Source organism: Amblyraja radiata, chromosome 6 (assembly GCF_010909765.2).
Source record: "Amblyraja radiata isolate CabotCenter1 chromosome 6, sAmbRad1.1.pri, whole genome shotgun sequence".
NCBI classification, from domain to species: Eukaryota; Metazoa; Chordata; class Chondrichthyes; order Rajiformes; family Rajidae; genus Amblyraja; species Amblyraja radiata.
Window position 1 is genome coordinate 97,575,922 of NC_045961.1, and position 27,374 is coordinate 97,603,295.

At 40.1% G+C, this 27,374-nt stretch overlaps 1 protein-coding gene across 4 annotated transcripts in view; it reads right to left on the reverse strand.

Moving 5' to 3' along the window:
- The window catches only part of LOC116974628 (serine/threonine-protein phosphatase 2A regulatory subunit B'' subunit beta-like), a 74,910-nt gene that overhangs the window by 39,295 nt on the left and 8,241 nt on the right, over positions 1–27,374 (reverse strand). For 3 of the 4 annotated variants that reach the window (XM_033023306.1, XM_033023309.1, XM_033023307.1), the window contains exons 2-3: positions 26,454–26,929; positions 416–601 (exon numbers count right to left, since the gene is read on the reverse strand). In XM_033023306.1, coding sequence (XP_032879197.1) covers positions 416–601; positions 26,454–26,819 — 552 coding nt within the window. In that variant the 5' untranslated portion in view covers positions 26,820–26,929. Of the gene's footprint in view, positions 1–415; positions 602–9,056; positions 9,738–26,453; positions 26,930–27,374 lie in introns of those variants that run through there. The other variant, XM_033023310.1, reaches the window with a different exon arrangement.

Consider the following 27,374-nt stretch of genomic DNA (forward strand, 5'->3'; position numbering starts at 1 on the left):
AACCAGAACAATTGTGACTTCTTGCTGAATTTGATTCCGAGTTGAGCTACAGAACAGATGTCTGTGCCTTCACTAATACCATTTATTTTCATACTCGTAGCATATCCCAATGTTGTTACTTAGATTTGACCATTCCAATAGATTCCTTACAAATAAAAAAAGGATTATCCAAACTTTGAAAGAAATACTAATCCTAAAAGAGAATGTGGCACGGTTGGATTCATTCCTTTGAACGTTTCCAATGTTCAAAGGAGTGAATATTGTTATCTGTTCTTGTTTCAGATTTCCAGAATCTTGTTATTTTTGATTATCATATTAAATATCGATATTTGGTAGTTCCTTATACAAAATTGTTCATGAAACAATTAGAAATGGACCCCATGATACAATACGCAAAGTATTAACAAAATCTTACCTTGGCAATTTTTCCCATATCTTCCAAGGTTGCTTTTTCATTCTCAAACTCAACAAAAGCATTTTCTATTCTGGCAATTACTGCATCTACATTAAATGTTTTCTTAGGGCACCCTTGAGGAAAATAAAATTTTGGAATGCACTCGCTCAGTGTCGGAGGCAAGAGGCTCTCTTTCTTTGCTTGAACCTATCAGAAATAAATAACCGACATTTAGTTCATCCATACATAGAAAGCAAGCCACTTAGACATCAAATGCTACCTTAATAGGACAAACGATTTAGGTTAGAATAGATTTTATCCATCCATGTTAACTTCTGTGGAATAACACGAGATAAATGCTTAGAATCGTCAAGAGTCTGAAGAAGGGTTTCGGCCCAAAACGTTGCCTATTTCCTTCGCTCCATAGATGCTGCTGCACCCGCTGAGTTTCTCCAGCAATTTTGTGTACCTTAGAATCGTCAAGAACCTGAACCATATTTGCCTCATATTTTTATCATCATGAGTTTGCATCTTGGACATTAGGGTCAAGATCTGAACACAAAATCTAATATAGCATGCCTGTCAGTACTAAGTAAGTACCCCGTTGTCAGAAGTATCATTTTGTAGATGCAATGTTCAGCTGTAAAAACTTTCTACGTCATATATTAGGCTTTAAAAATCTATTGATATTGCAAGATTTTCACAGTTAAAAGACACAAATTAAACTAAGTACATCTAATTCCTGTTTTGCACCAATATTTTCAAAAGGGAGAAAGACAAAACAAATTTGATTGCTTTTGATTTCATTTGGGCTGCCTGCAATTTTGATCATCCAGTTTATTCTCCAGAAAACAAATTTATACTGCAGTTTAGTTTAACATCCAGGTGGCAATTTAAGCAGAAGTGGAAGACTGTCATACTGCGGAAAAAAAAGTGCTTTGGTGCGATCATATCTGAGTATTGTGTATGCATTTGTTCTTACCTTAAAAGGGGATAAATTTGCTAAAATGGGAAAGGCAGTAAAGATCCATCAAAATGGTTCCTGGGGTGGTAGATTTATCATGGGTAGAGACTGAGTAAACTTTTTTTTCTCAGTTTACAACAATGAAATGTTAACTCATTGAAGTATAGAAAATTCCAAAAGGAGGAATCTACAATTTGAAGTCAGTCTCAAAGAGGCCATCTAGGACTGACATGCAAAATATTTCTTCATTCAACAGGGCAGATAATCTACAGAATGTTCAACCCTGGAGGAATGAGGAAGCTCCATCACAATTTTTTCAACATTGAAATCAATCAATTTTTAGATGTAAGGAACCAAAAGATTGCAGGCTTACGGCAAGAAAACAACATTGAAGAAGAATATCAGATATGATCTTGTTGAACAGTGAAGCAGGCTTGAGGGTAGAGGGCAGAGTAGCACATTCTTCACTGCCATATTAACGATTATTGTTGGCTATGAGATATGAAATAGATTAGCTTATAAAAGATGACAAATTCATAAGCAGAATGTATTGGCTCAGATACTTTTTTTTCAGATTGATTTACTTATTTGTGGGTATTTGGGATGCGCTGCTGGAGGAGGTAGTTGAGGCAGAAATGATAACAATATTTAAGAGGCATTTAGACAGATACATAGATAGGAAAGGTTTAGAGTGATATGGGCCAAATGAGAACAGGTGGGACTAGTGTAGATGGGACGCCTTGGTCGGCATGGGCAAGCTAGGCCAACGGGCCTGTTTCCGTGCTGCATGATTATGACACTAAATCCACACAAATGGCACCAGAGACCAGGATTGAACTCAGGTTGCTGGAGCTATGAGGCAGCTGTCTCCCCTTGGGAATTGTGAAGAAGACACCTTGAAAACAGGGCAGATGAGAATTTTCATTTGGCTGAAGAATTGATGGAAGAATCTGGTTATGTAAATTTTAAAACGGACGCTGTCATTTGAAAAGGAGGAAACTTAAGCAGCTAGCAAAGATATTCAAGAATCATAGTAGTCCAAGTAAAACAATAATCTGTTATCCAACTGTTTAGAAATCTCAATTGTTTGGCATCTGACTTACCAGAATATTAGTTACCACACTCTCTTTATACTTAGATGGTTCTGTTGCGTGCACACCTTTTAAACACACTGGGAATGTATATCTTGGCGTATTAATCAAAATAACAGAATCATGGAGCTATGTAGCAAGGATATAGTCCCTTCGGCTCAACTCGTCCATAATGACCAAGTTGCCTAACTGAGCTAGTCCAATTTGCCTGTGCTGGCCTACATCATTCTAAACCTTTGCCATCCATGCCCTTGCCCAAATGTATTTTAACTGTCAGAACTATACCCTCTACAACTTCTCCTGGCAGCTCATTCCATATACACGTCACCCTCTGTGTGAAACATCCTATTGCTCAATCTGCTACTTCGGTACCAAAATCCCAAACATGTCAGATTAAATTGAATTTTATGATAGCAATTTGCAACTCAAGAGACTGACTCTAAACAGATACAAAACAGTAAACAGTAGCCAGTGCAAGGACAAGCAGCATTTTATATGCACAGACTTTCAATTTTAGACAATCTTTTCAGATGGCTTGTACGAGTTATCGCAAAGCTTCCCTACAACTCTTGAATCGAGATGCTCAGGGCACATGCACTGGGTGCATTTTGTATTCCAGATTTAAGGGACAATTGGCAAATGCCCAAAGTTCCATCAACACTGCATGTACATACAAATCACATTCCTCCATTGAAAAATAATACATAACATCAGTTTATTTGACAGGAAATATAAATGCGATTGCCAAAAAAATTATATCCTGTTACTTGGAAGAAAATCTGCAAGTCATCTGGATAACATTCTTTATCCAAAACACTATGATCAAATTGTCACTCATCTCATTGTGAATTGCAATCATCAGTGTAGCAAAATGGTTGTTAGTGATGTCTATATACATATCAAAGTGCTTTTATGCGAATTATTCCGAATTCCCCATTTCCTTCTCATGCTATAATTTTTCATTATGATCCAATCCCACACTATAGCCACAGCATTCAATTCCACAATTTCATACTGCTCATACTGATCCCTTTATTTTGGTGGACACATTTCTAAATATTGCACACAAATTAAAAATTCTTTCAGCAAATAAATCGAGGGAGAGTGAATGCATTCAGAAATCTTGGCAACATTCAATACTGACAAGCAATAATATCTGCACAAGACTAGACAGTATGCCAAGGTCAATTTAGCACACACATTTTGCAATTTATAGAATTTGGCCCATCTCCAATACCCATTTGCTACTATAAACTTTCTTACAAAAAGACACAGCATTTTATGAGACCGAGGAGGCAGGCAGACATCAGTTCAACAGCTTTTACCATAGATTAAATGGAGTGCTTCCACATGCTGCAGTCCAATATCTTTCTATTTTGTTCATATAATTGGGTTGAGTCAAAATGACTAAAGGACAAATTGAGAGACAGAATCCAATGGACATAGCAATGATTGGTTCCAAAAAACATTTCATGCCCAAAAATCCATACTTTTGGCCACGAGTCACCACCTCACAATGGATACACCAAGATCCAAAAATTACTTTTCCTTATAGCATCTTCCAAATTGTAAAGTACAATTAAGCTACATTATTTGTACTCCATGTCTCGTGTTAGACAAAATATTAAGAAATCTAAAAGCAGGAAGCCAATCAGTCTTCCATGCCTGCTCCATCATTCATATGGATAACAGCTGATTTTTACCTTAAACTACTTTCCTCTACTAACCCCATTTCCCTTCAGTTCCCACATCCACAAAATATATTAATCTGTCTTGACCATTCCTAGCAATTGAACAATATTTAGCAATCTTTGGGAGAATTTCTCACAGACCTGGACTGACAACCTGTTCTTTCAGAATGAAATCCTTGGTTCTAAACACTACTGCATCCATCTTGTCAACCCAGGTTGCATGTATCAATGAAACATTTCTTATTCTTCTAAACCCGAGGGTTTAATAAACCCAGCCTGCTCAGTCTCTCCCCAAAGAACAAGCATTCCCATTCCAGTAATCTTTCATTGCACTTAATCAAAAGTATATCCAGGCCGCCGGGTCTTTGGCCGGGTCTCGGGTCTCCGCTCTCCGGCTACTCCTCATCCGCCGGCACGGCCGGCCGCCTTGCACATGCGGACTATCACAGCCTGCACATCCTCCCCCTGCACATGCACACAACCACGGCCAGCACATCACCCACCACCCTGCACCTGTGCACTGCCACAGCAACTGGTTGGCGCCGGGCACTTTCTCCCTTTCTTTGCATTGTGGGAGATCTGGCTGCCATTGCTTCATGGGCAGTGTGTTCCTTATTATACCAACGTTTTTCCTCAGCACTCATCTAATTCTTTCTCCTCATCCAAAACCCATGCCCCCTGGTTTTACTATGCTGGTCATAATTTGGGACATCTGTCAGGTCCCCCTCAGCCTCCTCTGCTCTAAGGAATACAAACCAAATCTATCCTCATATCTGAAATGTCTGCAATTTCTACTGATATGTATGCAGCAATACCCACATCCTCTTGAACACCACTTTCCAATCTCTCATTGTTTATAGGAAAATGACTACTTTTCTATTTTTAACTTACAAGTGGATGATCTTACATTCACACATAGTATACCATTTACCATGCTCTTACCCATTCACTGGTTTTTATATCTTTAAAGGTACAGAGACATTTCGTTGTCTCTGTACTGTACACTGACAATGACAATTAAAATTGAATCTGAATCTGAATCTGAATCTCTGTATCATAACATCAGGTAGGGCCAGTTGTAATGAAACTGGCTCAGAGTCTGCTCTGCAATTCGTTATCATCTTCCAGGTCCATGCTATTTCTAACACTATCCCCTAATCCCTCCACAAATCTATCAATATCTATTTTCCAAGAACACAATGGCTAAGCCTTCTCCCGATCCTCCACAGATTCACCACTTGAATGAAGAGTTGTTCCTTATCTCAGTCTGAAGCATCTTCCCCTCATCTGTGCCTCCAACCCAACATCAGTCAATAATGGGAAATATCTCGAATCTCGGCTGAACATCTATTTAAGAACTTTGTCTGTTATCAATGAGATCTCTTATTTTTCTAAACCCTAGAGAATACTGTTGCAACTTACTTAACCTCTCCTTGCATGACAATTCTGTCATCTCTAGAAACAGTGTAATGAATCCTTGTTAGATTTTTTTCTCTGGCCAGTATATCCTTTTTTGTTAGACACAATATTGTGGGTATGGAGACAAAAGAGAATGCAGATGCTAGGGTCTGGTGCAACAACAAATCCGATGGAGGAACTCGGCAGGTCAAGCAAGATCTGTGGCGAGGGGGAAAATAGAGGAATTGTCACCATTTCAGGTCACAACCCTGCATCCTCCTCTACCTAGCTCCATCTGTCAGTCATTCTTCACACCTCCGTCTACCAATCACTTGACTTTTGCCTCATCACTTCCCTCTTCTCTTTATATTAGTCATCTCCAGTTGTGATGTCAACAGTCCTACACTCCAGTTTTCAAATCTTCTCTTAATAAAAAGGCCAAGATACTACTTGCTGCTTTTACTGCTTTCTACACTTGCATGTCAACCTTTGACAACTTGTGTGCAGGAACATCCAAGACCCTTAAATTATCAACATTACGCAATCCTTCATGACTGCATTTGGAGTATTGTGAGCAGTTTTGGTAAAGGTGTCATAGGTTATGGGCTTGGGAGGGGAAAATAGATCAGCCACGATTGAATGGTGGAGTGGGCTTGAAGGGCTGAATGGCCCGATTCTGCTCTTAGAACTTATGAGAAAAAAAATCTCAGCTTTTCTATTTTGTGCACCAAAATCAATATCCAATTTCCCCCCCGCATAATACTCTATCTTGTTCTTGCCCTCTTAACTTAGCTCGTCTATATCCCCAATAGTCTCTTTGCGTCCTCCTTTGTACCCATAAAAACATTTAGACTTAATATTGGACCTTAGACCATTCAGCCAATTACTGATATAGATTGAACCCACCAATGAAAACTGCTGCACTGTTTCCCAACTTCCCCTTTCTGAAGTCAACAATTAGTTTGTTGGTCTTGTTGCCAGAGGTTATTGTTGCAGCACCACTCAATCAGATGTTCCAGCTCTCTTCTGTACACTGACTCATCACCACTTGTGAATTCGCAAACAAAAGTAGTGTTGTCAGCAAATTTATGGATGGCATCGAAGTTATGCTTAGCCAAAGTCATGTGTGTAAAGAGAGTAGGGGGCTAAGCACACAGCCTTGTGATGCACCTGTGTTGATGGTCAGAGGAGGAGGAGATATTGTTACTGATCCACATGGATTGAGGTCAGCCAATGGAGGAAGTCAAGGAGCCACTTTCCATGAATAAAGTTCCAGGTGTATTTTACCACTGGTTTCCTTATACATTCATGAACTAAAAGCACAAAATATTACAACTGACAGAATATTGTCAATATTTTGCTGCAAAAACATTTTCAAATACAGAGATGGATAAATTAAATCTAAAGACCAATATTTTTTTAGACTTCAGTTGCAGTCAGCTCTAAGAAGTCAATAAACAAAGATGAAACTAATCTGGAACATGCTGGAAAGGGGGAGGGTGGGGGGTCCTGCAAAATAAGACAACCAAGAGATCACTGTAATAGTTGCGCCCTACAATAACCAAAGCATCAGTTTATTATTGATGGGTTATGGTAGAAATAGATGGATGAAGTAATGGAGATCAGCTGTGTGGCAAGGAAGGAACGGGTTTCAAAACTCAGCTCTGGCTCCAATAGGATGCAGAGGTTACAGTCTCTTTCTGTTTATGGTAATCTTTGGAGTGGGGGAAATAGAACTGGTTGGAGGAAATTTTACTTTATAGGATTAATGGTCATGTAATAATTAAGATGGAAGAATTAATGATTGTTAATCCAAGATTCAACATGGCACCTTGGAATCTAAAATCAAATATTTAAATCTGTAATTTAAAAAAAGTAGCATCAATAATGATGATCATGAAACGTCCATGTTGTCGTAAAAGATGTGCTTCAGCGGATGGAATCTGGTTTTCTTATCTGGATTTACCAGCAATATGATAAACCTTTAATTGCCCTCAAACTAGCAATAACCAGAATGAAGAATGCCTACTGAGGCACTCAATTCTAAATCAGGAAGCAGAACATATGTTATGTATACTAAAGAAGTAAAGAGAAAAACAAATGACATTGGAAAGCAATAGAAAAGATATTATTAATAACTACAACCTGAAAGAGCACGATCCCTCCATACATTTAAAAGTAACATTCAGAGCTAAAGAGGTTGCATAATGGTAATTAAAAATGTGTCCATGTATTTTAAGAGCTCACCAGCTGGAGTGGATAAAACATATTTCTTGGCATGCATAGCCAGTATCAGTATTGCAACTTCACACCATTCAAGATGTTTAATTGAATCGTTTGAAGAGCCAACAGAGAAGGAAAGGCAGGAACTTGTGAATTTCTTCACATTATTGCACATGTTGATGCTGGAAACTCTTGGCCCATATGCACAGTAATAGTTGGCATTGAAAGCTTTACTCCTCCACCAAAATCTGAGCTGAGGTGTTTAAGACGGCAATAAACTGAATGCATAAAGACTCAAACAATCCTTAAATGGCTGCATGGAGTTTAGTTAAGGACAAGTAAGAATTCAGCCACCTTAGAGACTCAAATACAATGGCATTCTGATCTTGTCAGCAAATAGATAAATATTAGTTATCAGCTATGAACAGGAATAATAACAAACCCAATGCTAAAAAACTTGCTGATGGCAAATCTAAAATGAGTAGGTGTGGGGGAGGGGTAAAAACAGAAGAATAAACATAGTAAATGTAGCTAACTTATTCAGAACATGTCACTGCCATTGCCCTTAACATACGAGGGGTGTACTGTGTAACCACACTGATCTGGATTAGTGTTCATAGAGAAGACCAGACAAAAGGTAATAGGCATGTTGTTGTAAAGATATTAGTGAACCATGAGAGTTTTAAATTATAATCATCAAATAGTTTAATTGCTGCCAGTCTTGGCTTTATATTCTAGTTTTTTATTAAAAAAAAGCTTAACTACATTTAAATTCCTTGGGTGCTTTGGTGGAATATAGACTTTTCGCCCAACTCTTAGTTTGGCCCTCTAAATTCTTGGTCCAGTAACATAACCACAAGCTATCTTACTATACACAGCCACATGTATGTATTTATGGACCACATTCCACAGCTTTCCAAATTCAAATAATGTCCCAAATGCTTAATAGATCTATTTGCCAACTTTTCCCTTAAAAGAACAGCACCATAAAATATTAAACGAGATTTGCAAATATTAAGTGCAGAAATTTCACCTTGTGCTTTATTTCTGTGGAATACGTTCAGGCTACAAAAAAAAGTTAACCGAATACTATTTCAGTTTACATATTAATTTACTTTAAAAGATGCCCTCTGCTTCACAAATCAAGGTTGCTAATTATAATCTATTAAGCCAAATCACTTACTTTTGTCCAAGTAGTTTATTGCCCAGACCTGGGTCAATACATTAAAAGTGTTTGCCAAGCACATATAAAATGTTTAGGCTTTAAAATTAAACTGGTAGAAACATATCACAACCTGAACTTGCTGAAAAGCCTTCAGCCTCTTCTTGAATCTTGACGGAAAGACAAGGTCACATCCCCGAGCGAGCAAAGCCAACTCCTTCCCGAGATCTGGATCTTGGCGCAGTGAAGTGTCCTTTATCATCATTGTCAAAGCTGGGATGCGTATATAGTTTCAGATTGGAGAGACTATGTCAAAAAGAAGAAAGGTCCAAACAAAATGAACCATAAAATTTGGCTACATAATATCAGCTAGTTCCAGTTTTATCAAATCCAGTCTTGACCTCAAACACCATCTGTGATTCTGTGTAACGATATTAAAGTACGCTTAACATACTGCTCCATACATCACACAGATCTTGGCGTAGACAAAGTGCTGAAACTGAAGTCACTTTGGGGCCAGCCTTTTGCGCAGTCACATTCCAAAGTCTTAATGGCTGGTTATGTAAAGAAACAAACCTGTTGTTTGCGACCCAGCCTCGCTGACAAGTAATAATCAATCTGGACAAGTCACACTGAAATATAAAAGAATGCACCGAAGCTCGAATTTATAGCCACAGCTATCAACTACTTTTCTTCTGTTACAGATGACTGACGGTAGCTCGACCGACTGAAATTTCCAGTTGTGCGCCAATAGGCTGTTCAGTCAAATAAGTTTCATTTTCCTTGTTGATCCAACCTCTAAGTGGCATTCAGCACATTGCAAGTTCAACGGCGTCATTTGTGTTATCCATAGATCATATGTCAATTATAGCAACCGAGTTCGCATTTAAAAAGAAAAAATGCTCATTCTTGCTGTTTTTATATTTAATTCTTGGGTAAACCTAAATTGATCCAGCATCTTGCTGATTCAGTTTTTCAGATTAACTAGTTAATCTAACACATTCCTCGATCATTTAACCAGAGTAGGTCAATAGAATTCATGAACACATTCAGTTTCACAATCTTTTCAATAAACACCAAATACCCCAAGTAATTTCATGAATTAGGTGTTTGTGGGCATTTGTGTATTTAATGCACTGCATAGCTATTGCAGGTAGAAGAACTGACTGATATCAGGCATCGCACAGCGGCAGTCAGGAAAAGGAAGGCTTTTATCTTCTTTGAGAAATGTTTGGGAGAAAGAATAACTTCCATTTCAGTTTGTGGTGTCTACAGTAATTGATAATTCTATTCGAGAACCACAGACTATCACAAGTGGAGTTTTATGAGGTGTTTTTTTTTAAGATGTTGTCTGCTCTCAGTAAAACAGATGTGATGAAATTCACCAACAAACCTTTCAATTGCAGAAATAGCTGTTTACAGATCAAGACATCAAACTTGGTTCACCATTCATAGTTTATAGGGTAGAAGTGATCTCTGTACTCCTGTATGCTTCAAAAAGTTGGACAAGATACCACATGTATATTAAGGCACTGGAAAGATACCAGCAATGCAAAATCCTCCAAATCTGCTAGGAAGATTAGTGAACTAACAGCCCCAGAAATAAGGATCTAATTACAATTAGTTGGCTCTTTTGGGAAAGCTACTTCTTCCACTTGCCAAGCATCAGATTCATTAAAGCAGACATACTATTCCAAGCTTTGCCATAAGAAGAGATGACTAGATTTCATTTCTGAAGCCAACTTGTGATGTTTTGTGAACAAATAACACTTTGAAAAAATATCAAAATTATTTACTAAATAATGTATTATTGTACATTATAATACAAATGCACACAATATAGTTTGCGTATAATCTAATTTGTTACTGTTGTAACTTGATGCCAGAAAAAAAGTAGGTAAGCCTATTCAATTTAGCTTAAAATGCATTATTTTAACAACTCAAATATGCAAAGGACATATCATTGTTGCAACAACTTTCTCCTCTTCATTTCACTTGAAATTTCCTTGGATTCCTCATGAATGGCAGCACAATAACATGGCTAGTAAAGGAATTGCCTCACAGCTCCTGCAATCAGGTTCAAAACTGACCTCTGGCGCAGTCTGTGTGGAGTTTGCATGCTCTCCCCATCATGCAGGTTCCCTCCTATATGCCAACGTTTTCAGGTTATCAGCCTTTCCAGTGTGTCAATACTGGTCAGCTCCAATGCAAAGTCTAGATCCTATAATATTAACTCCCACTGAAAATTGCTCCTAGTTTGTAAGCGTGTGATAACATTTGGGGATAATAAAAATGGATTTAGCGCAGGATTATTGCAAATGGATACTACGGTCAGCGCAGACCTGGTCTATTCCCTTGCTACATAACTCTATAACCATCTACTGAAATTCCAAATACAATACTGATTGTACATTGCTTCCATTCTACTTAACGAAATACAGTCCATCAAAGAGATACAGTGGTATGATTAAATAATTATGTACATAGAACAAATTCGGACATTACAATTGTTTGCATAACTTTGTTAAATTTTGATAAATCGTCACATCTATCTATCTATATTATTAAAACTCTCATCTTGACCACTTCCGGTCTACGTTGTAAATACATTTTCGCAAAAACGCTACCCTATATCGCTATGATTTTTTCGCCATCTTACTCACCGTTCTCCTCCGCTCCAAGCACCCCAAGGTTTGTTCCGATTGGTGAAATAATAGAAAAGTTATGAAGGTTTAAAAAAATCGTGACATCAGCAGATTGGTCTTCTCACCTGTCAATCACCATGATGAAGGTAACGCCCCTTCCGGGGGCCAGGAGAATAAATCCCCGGAGGCCAGACGCGAGTCAGTCAGCCTGGAAGCTGGGAGTGAGAGTAGAGTCCAGAACTGTGAGTCTACAAGTCGCACTGACTGAACTGCGAGTCTACGCCGTGCTGAGTGAACTGTGACTTGACGCCGTGGCTGAGTCCAGAGATCGCGCTGATTCCAGAAGTCCCGCTCACTCAGGAAGTCCCGTTCAGTGCGGAGGTTGCGCTGATTCCGGAAATCCCGCTCACTCCAGAAGTCCCGCTCAGTCCAGAGGCCACGTGAGTAGATTCAAGAGTGTGTGTGAGAATGTGCATGAGTGTGTGTGTATGTGTGTGCGTAAGTGATGGAGGGTGTGTGAGAGATGGAGGGTGTGTGTGTATGTGTGTGGGTGACTGTGTGTCAGAGTATGTGTGTGAGTGATGGAGGGTGTGTGTGTGTGTGTGTGTGTGTGTGTGTGTGTGTGTGTGAGAAATGGAGGGTATGTGTGTGTGTGTGTGCGCGCGTGATGGAGGGTGTGTGTGTGTGTGATGGAGGGTGTGTGTGTGTGTGATGGAGGGTGTGTGTGTGTGATGGAGGGTGTGTGTGTGTGTATGTGTGTGATGGTGGGTGTGTGTGTGTGTGTGTGAGATGGAGGTGGCACAATCAAATAAGATCAAATAGAACAAGTTTTCCTACAACTTTAGGCTGTGCGCGTGTGTGTGTGTGATGGAGGGTGTGTGTGTGTGTGTGTGTGTGTGTGTGTGTGTGTGTGTGTGTGTGTGTGTGTGTGTGTGTGTGTGTGTGTGTCCGCCAGCCGTGAGCGAGTGAACTGCCAGCCCACCAGCCACGAGCGAGTGAACTGCCAGCCCACCAGCCACGAGCGAGTGAACTGCCAGCCCACCAGCCGCGAGCGAGTGAACTGCCAGCCCACCAGCCACGAGCGAGTGGACTGCCAGCCCACCAGCCACGAGCGAGTGGACTGCCAGCCCACCAGCCGTGACCGACTGAATTGTGAGTTCAAGAATCCATTCGGCCCACAATGTCCATATTAGCCTCTGAAAATCAGTCCCTTCGGCCCACAATACCCATACTAGCTCTCCAGAAAGCCATCCCCCTCCACTGACCACCAATATTGGAATTAGTGTAGAGGTGGAATATCGCGTTGGGGGACCAGCCCCCTCTTGTGAGAATGGGACCCAATGGGTCCCACTTAGTCTAGTGATAATTAAAGCTTCTTCTGAAGGAAGTACAATCTACTTTCACCCAAAATGTTAGTCAACACGAGGAAAATGCCAATGCTTCCCACAAGCTGGATTGTGATGAAATTCACATGTGGTGACAAAATCACCAAAACCAGAATTGTCAAACCGCTCTTTTCAAGTCGAAAGTGCTTTCCATTTTTGAATAATGGCCCCACGTCCAAAAAAACTTGCCATTATTTCTAAAATTAACACTATGTTCTACAGTGCAAACATATGCCTCCCCTCCCCAACAAAACCTTTTAAAAACACAAGGAAAAAGTACTGGGTGATATTCAAAACAAAGTACAAACAGTTGGAGGGAGATAAAGTAATTTTTAAACAAGTGATCTCTAAATGAAAGGATCACATTTGATTAACTTAGTAAAACAGAAATACAATGAGATGTTCTGGCTAACTTTGTTAATAGCGCAAGCTAAAGTTACCCACGTACATGCACCAGCTGTTGTGGGCTGCATCCGAGATGCAATTTGTATTTTTAACTAATCCTTTCAGAATGCTCTCGTATCCTGGTATTTTACTATTTTCTAAATTAGAACATTACAGTATGCAAGATCAGCAGAGTATTAACATTAGCAACTGCAGAGTTTGACCAAGTATTATGTGGCACTGTAATTGAATACCTTTAAGAGTACATTCAAACTAGAAGTTACTAATAAAAAAAACTACAGATGCTGCAAGAACGTAATGAGAACAAAATGCTGTCAATAATCAGATCACGTAGCAATTGTGGAAAGACAAACTGAAATGTAGAGGACGAGAAAATAGAAGTATAGCATCTGGTCCTTCAAGCTTGACTTGTCATTCAATATGAGCACAGCCGATCTGCCTAACTCTTATGTGCCTCTCCCACATAACCCTCAATTAATGCATCTTTCAAAAGCATATGTACCTCCACCTTGAATACCAGCCACAATCTAACCTCTAGAGAAAGTTCTGAAGAAGGGTAATTGACAAAGTCAGAAATATTAGCTAGTGCCTCTTTGCATAGATATTACTTTACTGACTAAGTTCTCGTTACATTTTCATTTTTGTTACATGGATGGGTGTTGGGTGAGAGATGATTTTGAGACCAGTTAATCTGGCTCACTGTCAGAGTCAGTCTTACAGCACAAAAATAGCCTATTTAGTTCACAATGTCCATACTGACCATCAAGTATCGATCTATACCAATCCCATTTGCCAGCATTGGTCTAATAGTTTCTGCCTTAGGTTTTAAGTACTTGCCTAGAAACTTAAATGCTATGAGAGTACTTTCCTACACCTACTCAGGCAGTGCATCCCAGATTCTCATTACAGAGTGAAAAACTTCTTCCTCATATCCCTTCTAAACCTCTTAGCCTAAACTTGCATTCTCTAGTTTAAAATAGCACTGCTATATGGATGTTTTGCACAATCTATCCCATCTTTGCCCCTCATAATTGTATATGTTTCTGTGGCACCTTATCAGCCTCCTCTGCTTCAAGAAATACAAACTCTTCCCATTCAGTCACTCCATACAAGAGAAACACACCATCCAAGGCAAAATCCTCCTGAATCTCCACTTCACCCGCTCTAGTACAATCATGCCTTTCCTGCCATGGCAACCAAAATCGTACACAGTTCTTTAGCAATGACCTAACCAATGTTGCACTATGATTTACTTGTTCTTAAATTTTATGGCCTGGCTAATGAAGATACATAGCTTCTAGTCCTGGTTTACTGCCCGAACTACCTCTGTTGCCACTTTCATGGATCTTTGGACTTGCACACCATAACGCACCACTATTTATTGTGCATGCCCTACCTTGATTGGTCCCCCAAAGCCCCCTCTCCCACTTATCAGGATTAAATACCACCCACTGTTACTCTGTCCACCTTACCAGCTGATCAATGGCTTAAAGGAATACACCAATTTTAGATAACCAATTTTGGTAACATGTTAAAATTGACTAGTTCCATGGAAAATCAGGAACCTGTAATGTTAACTCAGTTTTCATCTACACAGGTGCTGCCCGAACTGCTTGGCCTTACCAGCAATTTCTATTTCAATTTTCCAGAATTGCTGAGTTCTGTATCACTTTGTCTCGTGTTTGTTATCTCTCTATATCTCTTCATAGAGCCGTACAAAATGCAAACTGGCCATTCGGCTCAGTATATTCACCCTGACCAGCAGGTATCCATCCACATTGATAACATCTTCCAGCACTTGGCCTGTAGCCTTCAATGCCTAGGAATTTGAGTTTGGTTAGACACTTCTTCAATGCTGAAACCTACTTTAGTTCCACCATTCTCACCAGCAGTGCATTCCAGGCACTCTCCCCTTCAGATCACGCTAAATCAAAGATCTCTAGTTTTAGTCACCTCTGATAATGGGAAAAGAATACAGAAGGCTACCCAGTCTCTACCTCTCAATTTTCTATACCAGAATTATGTCCCCTTTTAGCCAACTCTGTTCCAGGAAAAACAGACCTAGCCTCTCCAAGGCAGGTGAAATTCCTCTGCGTCCTCTACAGCACTTTCACATCTACACGCTATATTCTACTGAGGTCTATCCAATGTTTCATAGTTAGAGCATAACCTCCTTGCTCTTGCATTTAATTATTTGAATAGTGAAGGCCAGCATCCCATATGCCTTCTTTCCACATTATCTAAATGTGCTGCCATTTTCAGCGATATTTGGCTTTACACATCAAGGACCCCATCTTCTTCAATACTCCCAAGGGCATCACCATTCATGGTGTCCATTCTAACATTGTTTGCGCATGAACCATTTCTCAGCTTTCCCGGACACAACTTAAAATGTCACCCCTTTTGAGACTTTTACATCAAGGCAATCCCAGTTAATATTTGGGAAATTAAAATCCCCCTAGTACTATAACCTTTTAAAAAAAAAATCACATCTCTCTGCAACTTGCCAAAAAACCTGTTCGCTATTAGCTGATCTGTAATATAATCCCAGTAAAGTGAAGACGCTATTTTTGTTCCTAATCTCTACCCACACAACTAAACATCAAGTAACTGTTCCAGAATGTATCAACAGTCATACGAATCCAAACCTTTTATAGCTTAATTCTTAACTCCTTCTCGACATCCACAACACAACATCTACCAGTGCAGTCCTGCTCTTGCCTGACTGAGCCAATTTCATCCTGTCATTCTTTGTCAATTTCTTTCTTGCCTATATCTTTATTTCTTCCAAGGTCCATTGCTTCTTCCAAAGTCAATTCCTTTCTCCATCTTTTACTGATCCCTCCAAATATCCACCTCCCATCAGCAAAACTGGTGTCCTTTTCTTCTTACTTGAACAGTCTAACCAGTTTCCATTAATCATCATAGGAGTATCCTTGGCCCCTGTCATTTCCCATCATTAAACAAAACATCTTGGTAAAAAAGTGATTTCCTTGAATTTCTTCCAATGCAATTTCCTCTCAATGGGAAAATCAGCTACAGACTAATGATCACCTTACAGAACACCTCCATTAATTGTAGTGTGATGCCAAGCTTCCCAGGAGGCAGTCATTTTAAATCTTTATACTATTTGTGTTGATCTTTGTTATTCTTTGGCTCATAGATTTTTTTTCTTCATCCAGTCTAATTAAGTTAAAATCCCTCTAGTACTATAACCTTTTTTTTTTTTAATAGGTTAATAGTTATGAAACGTTGAACTATTGCCAGAAGTGAACGGTTTGTGATAACGTTTGATACGCTTAACCGTCAGTTCTTCTCGCTTACGATGTGCTTCCAAAAAGAAAAACCTTTAACCATTCAAGCCAATTTTCTTCCAACAACATCACTAAAAAAAATCTAGCACCAGTCAAATTTTGAATTTGTGGAATATGTTTTTGCAACCAGATTGTGCATGGCTGCATCTGTGCTGCGACAATTATTGGGTGCATGGGTGCAAGAATGTTACTAATTACTTGGAAGATTAATTTAACTTTTTGACATGCATACTTCTTCACCTGAATCCCCTTTTATATATAACCCCCTTTCTCGGCCACGGTCCCATCCCAAGCCCTGGGCTCGGCTCTCACTCCAGCTCGAGCACTAGGCTCGGCTCCAGCCAGGGCCAGCGGCACCACCCTTGCCACCAGGTGTCGGGCGTCGACAGCCTCCCTCCCGGAGTGTCCCGTCCTGCCTTGCGAGTGCATTGTGACGTCACTCGGGTTTTTTTCCCCCGAAATGGGTGAGCTATTGGGGCAGTTTTTAAAATTTAAAGGATCAATATTATCGGAAATATTGGTGGGAAAGCGACGGGAAGATGTTTATCGCCACAACGGGGAAAACGTGAGTAGGATATATGAAAATGGGTAGGCTGTGGCCTAGCATTTGGAAGAAGATAGGAAAAGCAGATTGACACATCGTCGGCACAAACACAAACAATGGGAAGTTTTAGTATTATAGAGATATACATACATACACATATACACACGTACACATAAATATATACACATACACATATATACACACACACACACACAAAACCAAAGATATTAACCATATATATTACAATAATTCAATTGTGCCGATTATCATGTGCATATTTCTTTAGAGTTTTTTTCTCCACCCATCAGATGAAAGACTACTTCTTTTCATTAGCAACATCTAGTAGAGGCAAAATGATTCTGAGTTTTGAATTATTAGGAATTCTTATCATTGCAACAGAGCTTCAATTAGTTTAGTTCAGAGATACAGCACGGAAACAGGCCTTTCGGCCCACCGGGACCGTGCCGTCCAGCGATCCCCACACATTATCCTACACACACCAAGGACAATTTTTACATTTACACAAGCCAATTAACCTACAAAACCAGTACATCTTTGGAGTTTGGGAGGAAACCAAAGATCTCGGAGAACACCCTCACAGGTCATGGGGAGAACGTACAAACTCCATACAGACAGCACCCATAGTCAGGATCGAACCCGGGTCTCTGGCGCTGCAAGTGAAGTCCCATTTTATTGAAACACTCTGGAATTGAGGCCAGCATTTGCGACTTTTTTCAAAACATAGAAGTAACCCATTCAGTCTTGGAGACTGCTATTCAATCCGTTCATGTTGATCACCCTACTCTACCCTAGTGGGCCTGTCCCACCTAGACGATTTTTCAGGCGACTGCCAGGGACAGTCAAGTTGCCGGCAGTTGCCTGAAAAACCAGCAACTAGAACGGCGACTGTCAAAGTGGAACGCACACACACATCGCTTCCTTCACCAGCCCGTTATGCAGGGGGGGGAGGGCAAGAGGGGGGAGCGCTGTCTGAGTGAAATTCACACGGTGCAAAGCCAAGGTGATACAGACACACAGGAAGGTTGGTGCTATAATTAAGACGGCTAAACCACAGTGTATGGTAAGTCCTTTAAAAGAGGGGGGGAAGAAGGAGTGGAGACAACTTTTAAGAAGCTAGAGATACACGGCTGTGAAGCTCGGCGGACATTAAACATTACCGGTCGGTTATCCTTGGTTCTGAAAACTACTGCTAACGTTTTTTTCCCTCAATGAGCCAATAAAATTCACCGGTCAGCACCGGCTACTACCTACAAGAACCTTCGAACTCCTGGCAACCCACTAGGATCTCCTGGCGGCCCACCTACGGCATGAGAATTTTCGCTACTCTCCATGGCGGCTTCATTCTGGTCGCCGCTAATTTTTCAACATGTTAAAAAATTTGCGACGACCATAATGAGGCCGCGACTAGTTCCCAGAATGCGGGAACTCCTCACGACTATCCGGCAATCACCCGCGAACATGTGGCGATCGCAGAGTCTCCTGCAGTCGCCTAAGTGGGACAGGCCCATAATAGTACTCTATTTCTGCATACTTCTCTTGTCGCTTGATCTCTGTAGCAATAAGAACTATATCTAACAACCTTGAGTATACTTAATGACTGATATATTTAATTGCTGTCAGTGGTAGAGAATTCCACAGGTTCACCACTCTTTGGGTGAGAAATCTCTTCCTAATAGTCCTAAATGAACTATCCTGTTCTCCCAAAGTTGTGATACCCAAATTTGGTCGATTTTATCTTAGGCAAGATCATTCCTGCATTTAGTCAGTCCAGCCCCATCAGGATTTTATTAGTTTCAATGAGATTCTCTCATTCATTTAATACAAGGGCAATCTTTCTACATTCAACAGTTCTGCCATCCCAGGAATAAGTCTGGTGAACTTTTTCTGCACCCTCTCCATGGCAAGATTGTCTTTCATTGGATATGGAGACCAAAACTGCACACAATACTCATGTCATAGTCTCACAAAGGCCCTGTACATTTTCAGCAAGACATCCCTGTTCCTGTACTCAAATAAAGAGGAAGAAAATTGGACTTTTTTGCCTTCCATCACAGTGAGGAATGTGGGGAATCCACTGTGGTGGATGTTTATGTTAAATTATGTATTTGTGTGTTTTGTTGCTTTTTTTTTTGTAAGGCTGTATGTTAATTCACATATCACTGTACCTTAATTGGTACATGTGCCAATAAAAGACCTTTGAAATCCATACCAAGGCAACAAATAGTGTGCTGGCCTTAATAACTGTTTGCTGCATCTACACGTTTACTTTCATTGATTGGTGCACAAGGATATCCAGCTCTTCTAGTCTACAATGTTGCCACCAAAATACAAAACATTACATTTATCCACATTGAACTATTTAAATTCCATGCAATAGGCCACTTTGGCCACCTATTCAAATCATATGGAAGCATTACAGCTTAATTTCCAAATCTAAATCAGTAAATATATATTATGAATAGCTGGAGAACAAGCACTGAACCCTGCTCCATCCCAATGCCACTTGTTGCCTCTCAGAAAAGGACCAGTTAATTCCTGCTCTATCTCATTCTCATTCCATGTCAATACATTACCCCCAACTCCTTCATATTATCTACTGTGCCCCAATTTCTCTGCCTTATACTTTTGCCACTCCTCCCAGCATTTTGTTTCCATCCTAGTTCCCGTCTCCTTTGCACGGGTTCCCATCACTCCATCATCCCTCCAAGAAGAAACAGAAGAAAGTAACAGCTGAGAGGGGATAGGGAAAAAAAAGAAATTAGCAAGTATATTTCACAACTGTTTCTGTCAGAGATGAATGAACCGTTGTTTCTCCCTTGTAATCATCAAGCAGATGCCAAATCGTTTGAACATATGTTGCAGATTATATTTGTTCTCATTCATTATTGTAAATTTGAATAAATCAAAAGGAATTTTTAAAATGACTCAAATTTTAAATTATATTTAATGTTTTATTTTTTATTTTGTTTTTATGTCATTAGGAAGACCTGGGAGGTTGACTATGGAGAGCTGTTAGATAGTTGTGTGAAACAGTAACTACTGCTCCATTAGTAAACGTCAACGATTCTTTTCTCAAGCCGTGTAATTTATGGTGTCAAACATCTGTGCGTTCATTTGACTTCCGTTTATTACTATAAATAGAGTAATACACTTCGGCCGATATTGAAAAAAAGCACGTCTGTTCTGGATAAATAAAATGCTAAGACCTCTACTGAAATGACTTTAAAATATAGCAAATGCACAGCAATCCACAAGCTGTTAAATGCAAGGAACTCTGGAAAATGTAAATCAAGAGGAGGCAATGAAAATTCCAAGACAAACTCAAATCCAACCAACACAGGATTTCGCAAAACCTGTACTCTGAATTCAAATTGGGAATACACATACATCAAAAGTTATTTTTTTAAATGCAAAAAGCTGGAAAATTGTGATTCTCCAACATCAGCCACAGACCTTTCTATTTCATAATTGGGAAGTTGGAGGAAACAAGATCTTTAATCGAGAAGAAGAAATGTTTCTCCAAAAGCTAAGGGTTAGAAATAATAACCTCCCAGATATGTTCATCCACTTTCAACACTTAGTGACTAAAGGGATCAGGGGTATGGAGAGAAGGCAGGTACAGGATACTGAGTTGGATGATCAGCCATGATCATATTGAATGGCAGTGCAGGCTCAAAGGGCTGAATGGCCTACTCCTGCATGGCTTAGCAATGCCCTAAATAATTGCAATAAGATTTCCTTGCCCTTGCAATCAAACCCTCTCAATAACATTTCAAAAAGAAAAGACAGTGAAAACAAAACAAGTCCATAATGGTGCAAAGAGATGGGTCATATTGTCGTCATAGGGTTAGGGTTGTATAAGTTGGTTCAAGAACTTGATAATTATATGAAAACAGATGTTCATAAATCTGGTGTAGTGGGACTTCAGGATTCTGTACTTCTTTCCCAATTGCAGCAATGAGAAGAGGGCATGACTCAGATGGTGGAAACAGAGAAAATGTATTTATTTATTTTCAAAGCGTCATTGGAAGAAATGCAACTGCCTCACAAACTCCAGGGAGTCAACCCACCAACTCAACTTCTACCTCTGTTTAGAGAAATGGCAGTTATTATCTGTTGACTGCTCAAGAAAAGTGATAAAAATTTAAGGCATCAATTGTTATACTTCTGTCAAATCTTACTGAAGCCATGTCCCTCAGAGACAAGGAAGTATTCAGCAGCATGTATTACCTCTTAATTTTAAGGTAGGAGCAAATTTGAAGTCATGGGAGAAGGAATAACCACCAAATGATAATGGACTTTCCACTTTTGGTGGATGAAGCAGACAGAATTTCCTCCCATCGAGAGATAAAATGAAACTGTATTTTGATTTAAAAAATAAGGCAACAATTTGATAGTGTCAATATCATATCATCCTAGCTTTTTTCCCTTAGATTTCTTAAATTAAAATTCCATTAAGTAGAAAATTCAAATCTTGTAGCTTCGGTCCCAACAATCCAAGTGTTTGTGTATAGTTTGGTAATTAAGATACTGTGAAACTTAAGTGTGAGGAATAGGCCATTTCCCTTTTAAATTTGCTTTTTTCATTCAAAAATGGTTAGCCAATAATGCCTGGCTCCATATTCATAATGTAATTCACTGGCAAATCCCTCATAATTTGTTAGAAAATTAATTATGAAAACATTGACTATTTCCTGTGTAAAAGAGTTCCACATTTCTAACACTGAAACATTTCTGAAAAACTAAATTTACATTTTAGAAATGTAGACACCAGCTGTTTTTGCTAAATACTACAGTAGCATTTACCAAGTGGCAGCTAGTAATTATGAAGAAAACTTCCTTTCCTATTGAAGTATAGTCGACAATTTGATTACAACCCATTTTGTATATCAGTTACCAAATGAAAGGTGGTGGATTTTTGGTATCATCTGGGTACATAAATGGACAAATATAAAAGGTGGACATTGTGGCAACATCTTGCAGCAAGCACAGTAAATAATTACATAATTAATACAAACTGCTTTAAAAGATTTTAGTCTGCAAATAAGTAAGCAAGACTCAAACAGATGGATGAAAAAAGAAAAAGATGGTACATGGACAGGAACTGCACACACTTCCCCGGTCAGTGATTTTTTTTTGTTCTGTACTGTGGGATATGCAGAATCTAGATTTACCCTATAATGGTAATATAATGCATTTGTTCCAGATCGCCACCATGTGTGCCATATTAATGTGCATGCTTTGGATTGAAACTGCATTTAGAATCATAGCAATTACAGCATGGAAACAGGCCCTTCAGCTATACTTGTCCATATTGGCCAACCGAGTAGTCTGACGAGTCCCATTGCTTGCATTTGGTCCATGTCTCTCCAAACCCTTCCTATTACATAGAGACATAGAAAATATGTGCAGGAGTAGGCCATTCGGCCCTTCGAGCCTGCACCGCCATTCAATATGATCATGGCTGATCATCCAACTCAGTATCCTGTACCTGCCTTCTCTCCATACCCCGATCCCTTTAGCCACAAGGGCCACATCTAACTCCCTCTTAAATATAACCAGTGAACTGGCCTCAACTACCTTCTGTGGCAGAGAATTCCAGAGATTCACCACTCTCCGTGTGAATTTTTTTTTTCTCATCTCGGTCCTAAAAGATTTCCCCCTTATCCTTAAACTGCGACCCCTTGTTCTGGACTTCCCCAACATCGGGAACAATCTTCCTGCATCTAGCCTGTCCAACCCCTTAAGAATTTTGTAAGTTTCTATAAAATCCCCCCCTCAATCTTCTAAATTCTAGCGACTACAAGCCGAGTCTATCCAGTCTTTCTTCATATGAAAGTCCTGACATCCCAGGAATCAGTCTGGTGAACCTTCTCTGTACTCCCTCTATGGCAAGAATGTCCTTCCTCAGATTAGGAGACCAAAACTGTACGCAATACTCCAGGTGAGGTCTCACCAATTGATACATCTGCCCAAACATCATTTGAAAGTTGTAATTGTAACCACTTCTATAGTTTCCTCTGGCATTTAGGTGGGAAAATAACAACATTGATGGTTATCCTGCCATTCCTCCCTGCAAACGTCTTCCCTTTGAAGAAATAACAAAACCTTAATAGATTCTTTAAAAATAAATGCATCTAAATGTCAGAGGAGGTAGATATTTAAATTCAATACAATAATTTCTACCGGAATTGTTCATGGTCTTCTACCTTCTAATTACATTAACCGGATTCCAATGCCCCAGAATCCACAGGAAATAAAAGTCGACTATCTTAGAACTAAAGATTAAAAGGAGAATGGTGCTTCCATACATCGGTTTATTGGCCACTGGGGACTGCATTGTCAGCATTTCATGAATAAAAGGCTTGATATGTAGGAATGGTTTCATGGAATGCTTGCGAACAATTAATTTTATGTCATCATGGTCCCAAGCCTCTAATAACATACAATTCAATTTGTAAGAACATGGGTACAGAAGGCCATTAAGCCCCTCAGGCCTCCTATGCCATTCAATTTGACCATGGTTGATCAACTACATTTTCTCACCTATGCTCCAAGGCCCTTGATACTTTTATCTAACGAAGATCCATCAAACGCACAAAAAGATTTTTTAAATTGCCGCCTTTAAAAGCATTTTAGAATTTTAGCATTAAAATTGAAAACTACATTAGTATATTTACTTTAATATTAGCCAATACACTAATATATATTGAGAAGCTATACTATGTTTCTTTCAACTCTACATTGAACAAAATACAAGACATATGCATTTAGAGGGATAAAAAGGAAACTAATACCATCGTTTCAAATTACTTGCATGCACAAAAAAGCTCATCAAATTGAGAGAAAAAAAAATTCACACAGAGAATGGTGAATCTGTGGAATTCTCTGCCACAGAAGGTAGTTGAGGCCAGTTAATTGGCTATATTTAAGAGGGAGTTAGATGTGGCCCTTGTGACTAAAGGGATCAGGGGGTATGGAGAGAAGGCAGGTACAGGATACTGAGTTGGATGATCAGCCATGATCATATTGAATGGCAGTGCAGGCTCAAAGGGCTGAATGGCCTACTCCTGCACCTATTTTCTATGTTTCTATGAATGCAGTAGGATAACTGATGCTGGAAGGAATAAATTATGCAATTTTTCAATTATTCTCATTTGCCCACGTATATTTATCATAGATTCATCATTTATTCAAAAACCTTCCACTGAATCTCATACCCACATTGTTGCAGCCACATTCTTGGCTATATAATTCCACATGGTTTCTTTGAGCACTCCCTTACACCTCTTACTTTTGACTGATTTTCTGTGCAATTCCTTTCCATTACAACAATCATACAATTCAATTTATTGTCATTTGGACCCCTTGAGGTCCAAACGAAATGCCGTTTCTGCAGCCATACATTACAAACAAATAGACCCAAGACACAACATAATTTACATAAACATCCATCACATTGCTGTGATGGAAGGCCAAAAATGTTTTTCTCTCCACTGCACTCCCCCCCCCCCCATGTCAGAGTCAAAGTCAAAGCCCCCGGCAGGCGATGGCGAATTGTCCCGTGGCCATTAAAGCCACGCCGGGTGATGCAAGGTCGCACACCGGGTCTTGATGTTAGAGCCCCCGGCGTGCGCTCACAGAGACCCGCGGCCATTCCAAGCCGCGCGGGGCGGTGGTGTAAGGCCCCGCTCCAGGAGCTCTTCAACCCCGCAACTCGGGCGGGAGAAGTCGCCGTTGCGGGAGCCCGGAAAAGCGGTCTCCCTCCAGGGACCCGCGGGCTCCCGGTGTTACTGTCCGCCAAACCCGCAGTTGCAGCCAACGAATCTCCAGGCGTCGGGTCGCAGCAGCGTCCACCACCGCTCCACCCGCTCTGGACTCGGCCAGCTCCGCGACGGTGAGGTGAGTAGTCGGCACCAGAGCCCCCGGTCTTCCTGTTGGAGGCCGCTCCTCGTTGCAGCCCCAACGACAACGGAGACCCGACAAAGAAAAGGTCGGGTCTCCCGTGCAGGGAGAGATTTAAAAGTTACCCCCTCCCCCCCACACACATACCCCAACAAAAAATAACAAAAACTACATAAAAACATAGACATAAAATAATAAAAACGCAGACGGACTGCAGAGGCCGCTGCTGACGAGAGTCGCGCCGCCTACCAGGATACACAAATCATGATACAAAGGAATAAAAAAATTATCTTTCCAAATCTCTCCTGGTGCATGATGGACCGGTTGTCCTGATTTCTTTACTACCTTTGCTCTCTTCTCTAAAGCTATCTTTCGGATGCTATAGATTACGGAGAGGCTATTTTATCACAATAATACTTTATTAGCCAAGTATGTTTTGCAACATATGAGGAATTTCATTTGCCAAGAGTCATACAAATAAAAAGCAACAGCACACACAAAGCACATTTTAACATAAACATCCATCACATTGACTTCTCCACATTCCTCACTGTGATGGAAGGCGAAAAAAAGTTCAATCTTTTCCCTTTGTTCTCCCGCGGTCGGGGGCCTCGAGCCCTCCGTTGACGGGATGATCTTGACTCTCGTAGCCGGCAGCGTTAGGGCCCTCCGCATTGAGGCGATCGGCTCCTGCATCCGGGGGGGGGGGGGGGGGGGGGGGGAATGTCAGCTCCCCAGCGCCAGAAGATCGAACCTTCCGCGATGCTGGAGCTCCGGACTAGCCTCTCCCGAGTGCGAGCTGCCGATGTAAAGTCTGCAGGCGATCCCAGGCAAGGGATCGACTCCGATGCAAGTCCACGCCCTGCTGTGGGGCCCAAGGTCAGTCCGAGGAAGCCTCCAGCTCCATCGATGGTAGGCCGCAGAGCGACCGGAGAATGCAATCCAAAATTTAATCGCATCTCTGGCAAGGTAAGAAATTTAAAAAAAGTTTCCCCCTCCCCCCCGCATAAAACAAACCGGAGAACATTTACACAAACTTTTAACATACACTAAAAATAAAAAAAGACGAAAAAACAACCAGACTGTTAGCGGGGCTGCCAATCATGCGGCGCCCCTGGTGGTAATAATGGTAATATCACAGGGTAGGGATAAAACAGTTATTTTCTGTACTGTACACTCAATAATACATGTTACAATTATCAAAATCATTACAATTCAGTAACTGTAATTGTACTTACCCCCCCACAAACTTGCAAAATATTTTTACCAGCTGATAGAAAATGTATTTCCAAGAGAAAAACAGAACTTAACTGTTTTAATTCCAGATGATCTCCGTGTTCGAGCATTTAATCCATTTCTTGGACTTGTACATGTACCAGACGGGAGAGTTGAAGCAAGTTGTGATGGAGTACTTGAGCAGTATTTAGAAGTCATGAAAGGGGATTTTGAGTAGCCCAATATATTTAGCTCAGAGTTAGAATGATTCTTATTATTGCTTCCATTTGGAGTTTGTTCACTTGTTGCATTACCAATGCCTATATCAATTGTTTCTCCGCTTTCTATTAGTTTCAGATAATCTTTCAGCATGGACTGTGTAGTTGTCTCACTCAACCAGTGCAGAAAGAGCTCATCAACTTTCATCTTAAGAACAGGTTGCAAAATCTGGGCGGCAGGCATGGTTAATCTCCGGATAATTCAAAAAACCAAGATTATTGTTAAACGTTTGTTTCAACCAACTCTTCGTAAAAAAGACCTGTTACTTCTTCAACTTTATTCAGTCATACTTCCTAAGGAAAGGAAAGAAAAAAGTTTTGTTAAACATGCTGTTTATTTTTGCTGCTCATTTCTTCCTCCTGCCATTTGTGCAGATGGACAATCTGCTTTTCTTCAATATCACGTACTGCATTCATATCAGTCAGCAAGAGAAAAGACGCAAACTTTAAGTTAATTCATCTCATGATTTTTCTTTCCTTCTGCAGATTTGATTCTGCATCACTGATTAAAGACCAATTACTCGTGGTAGCCAAAATTTATATTGCAAAAATGTTCAAAGACACTCTAGATTTAACTACAATGATCAATTAGGCACCAAAATGGTTGTGTATGCAACCATGGCAACAGGTGAAATAGAAATTTAGCACATCTTGTAAACTGGCATCAAAATTAATGAAATTGATTATCATATAAACCAACAGGGGCATTGATATTTAGTGAACACTGGTGGCTTGGCTG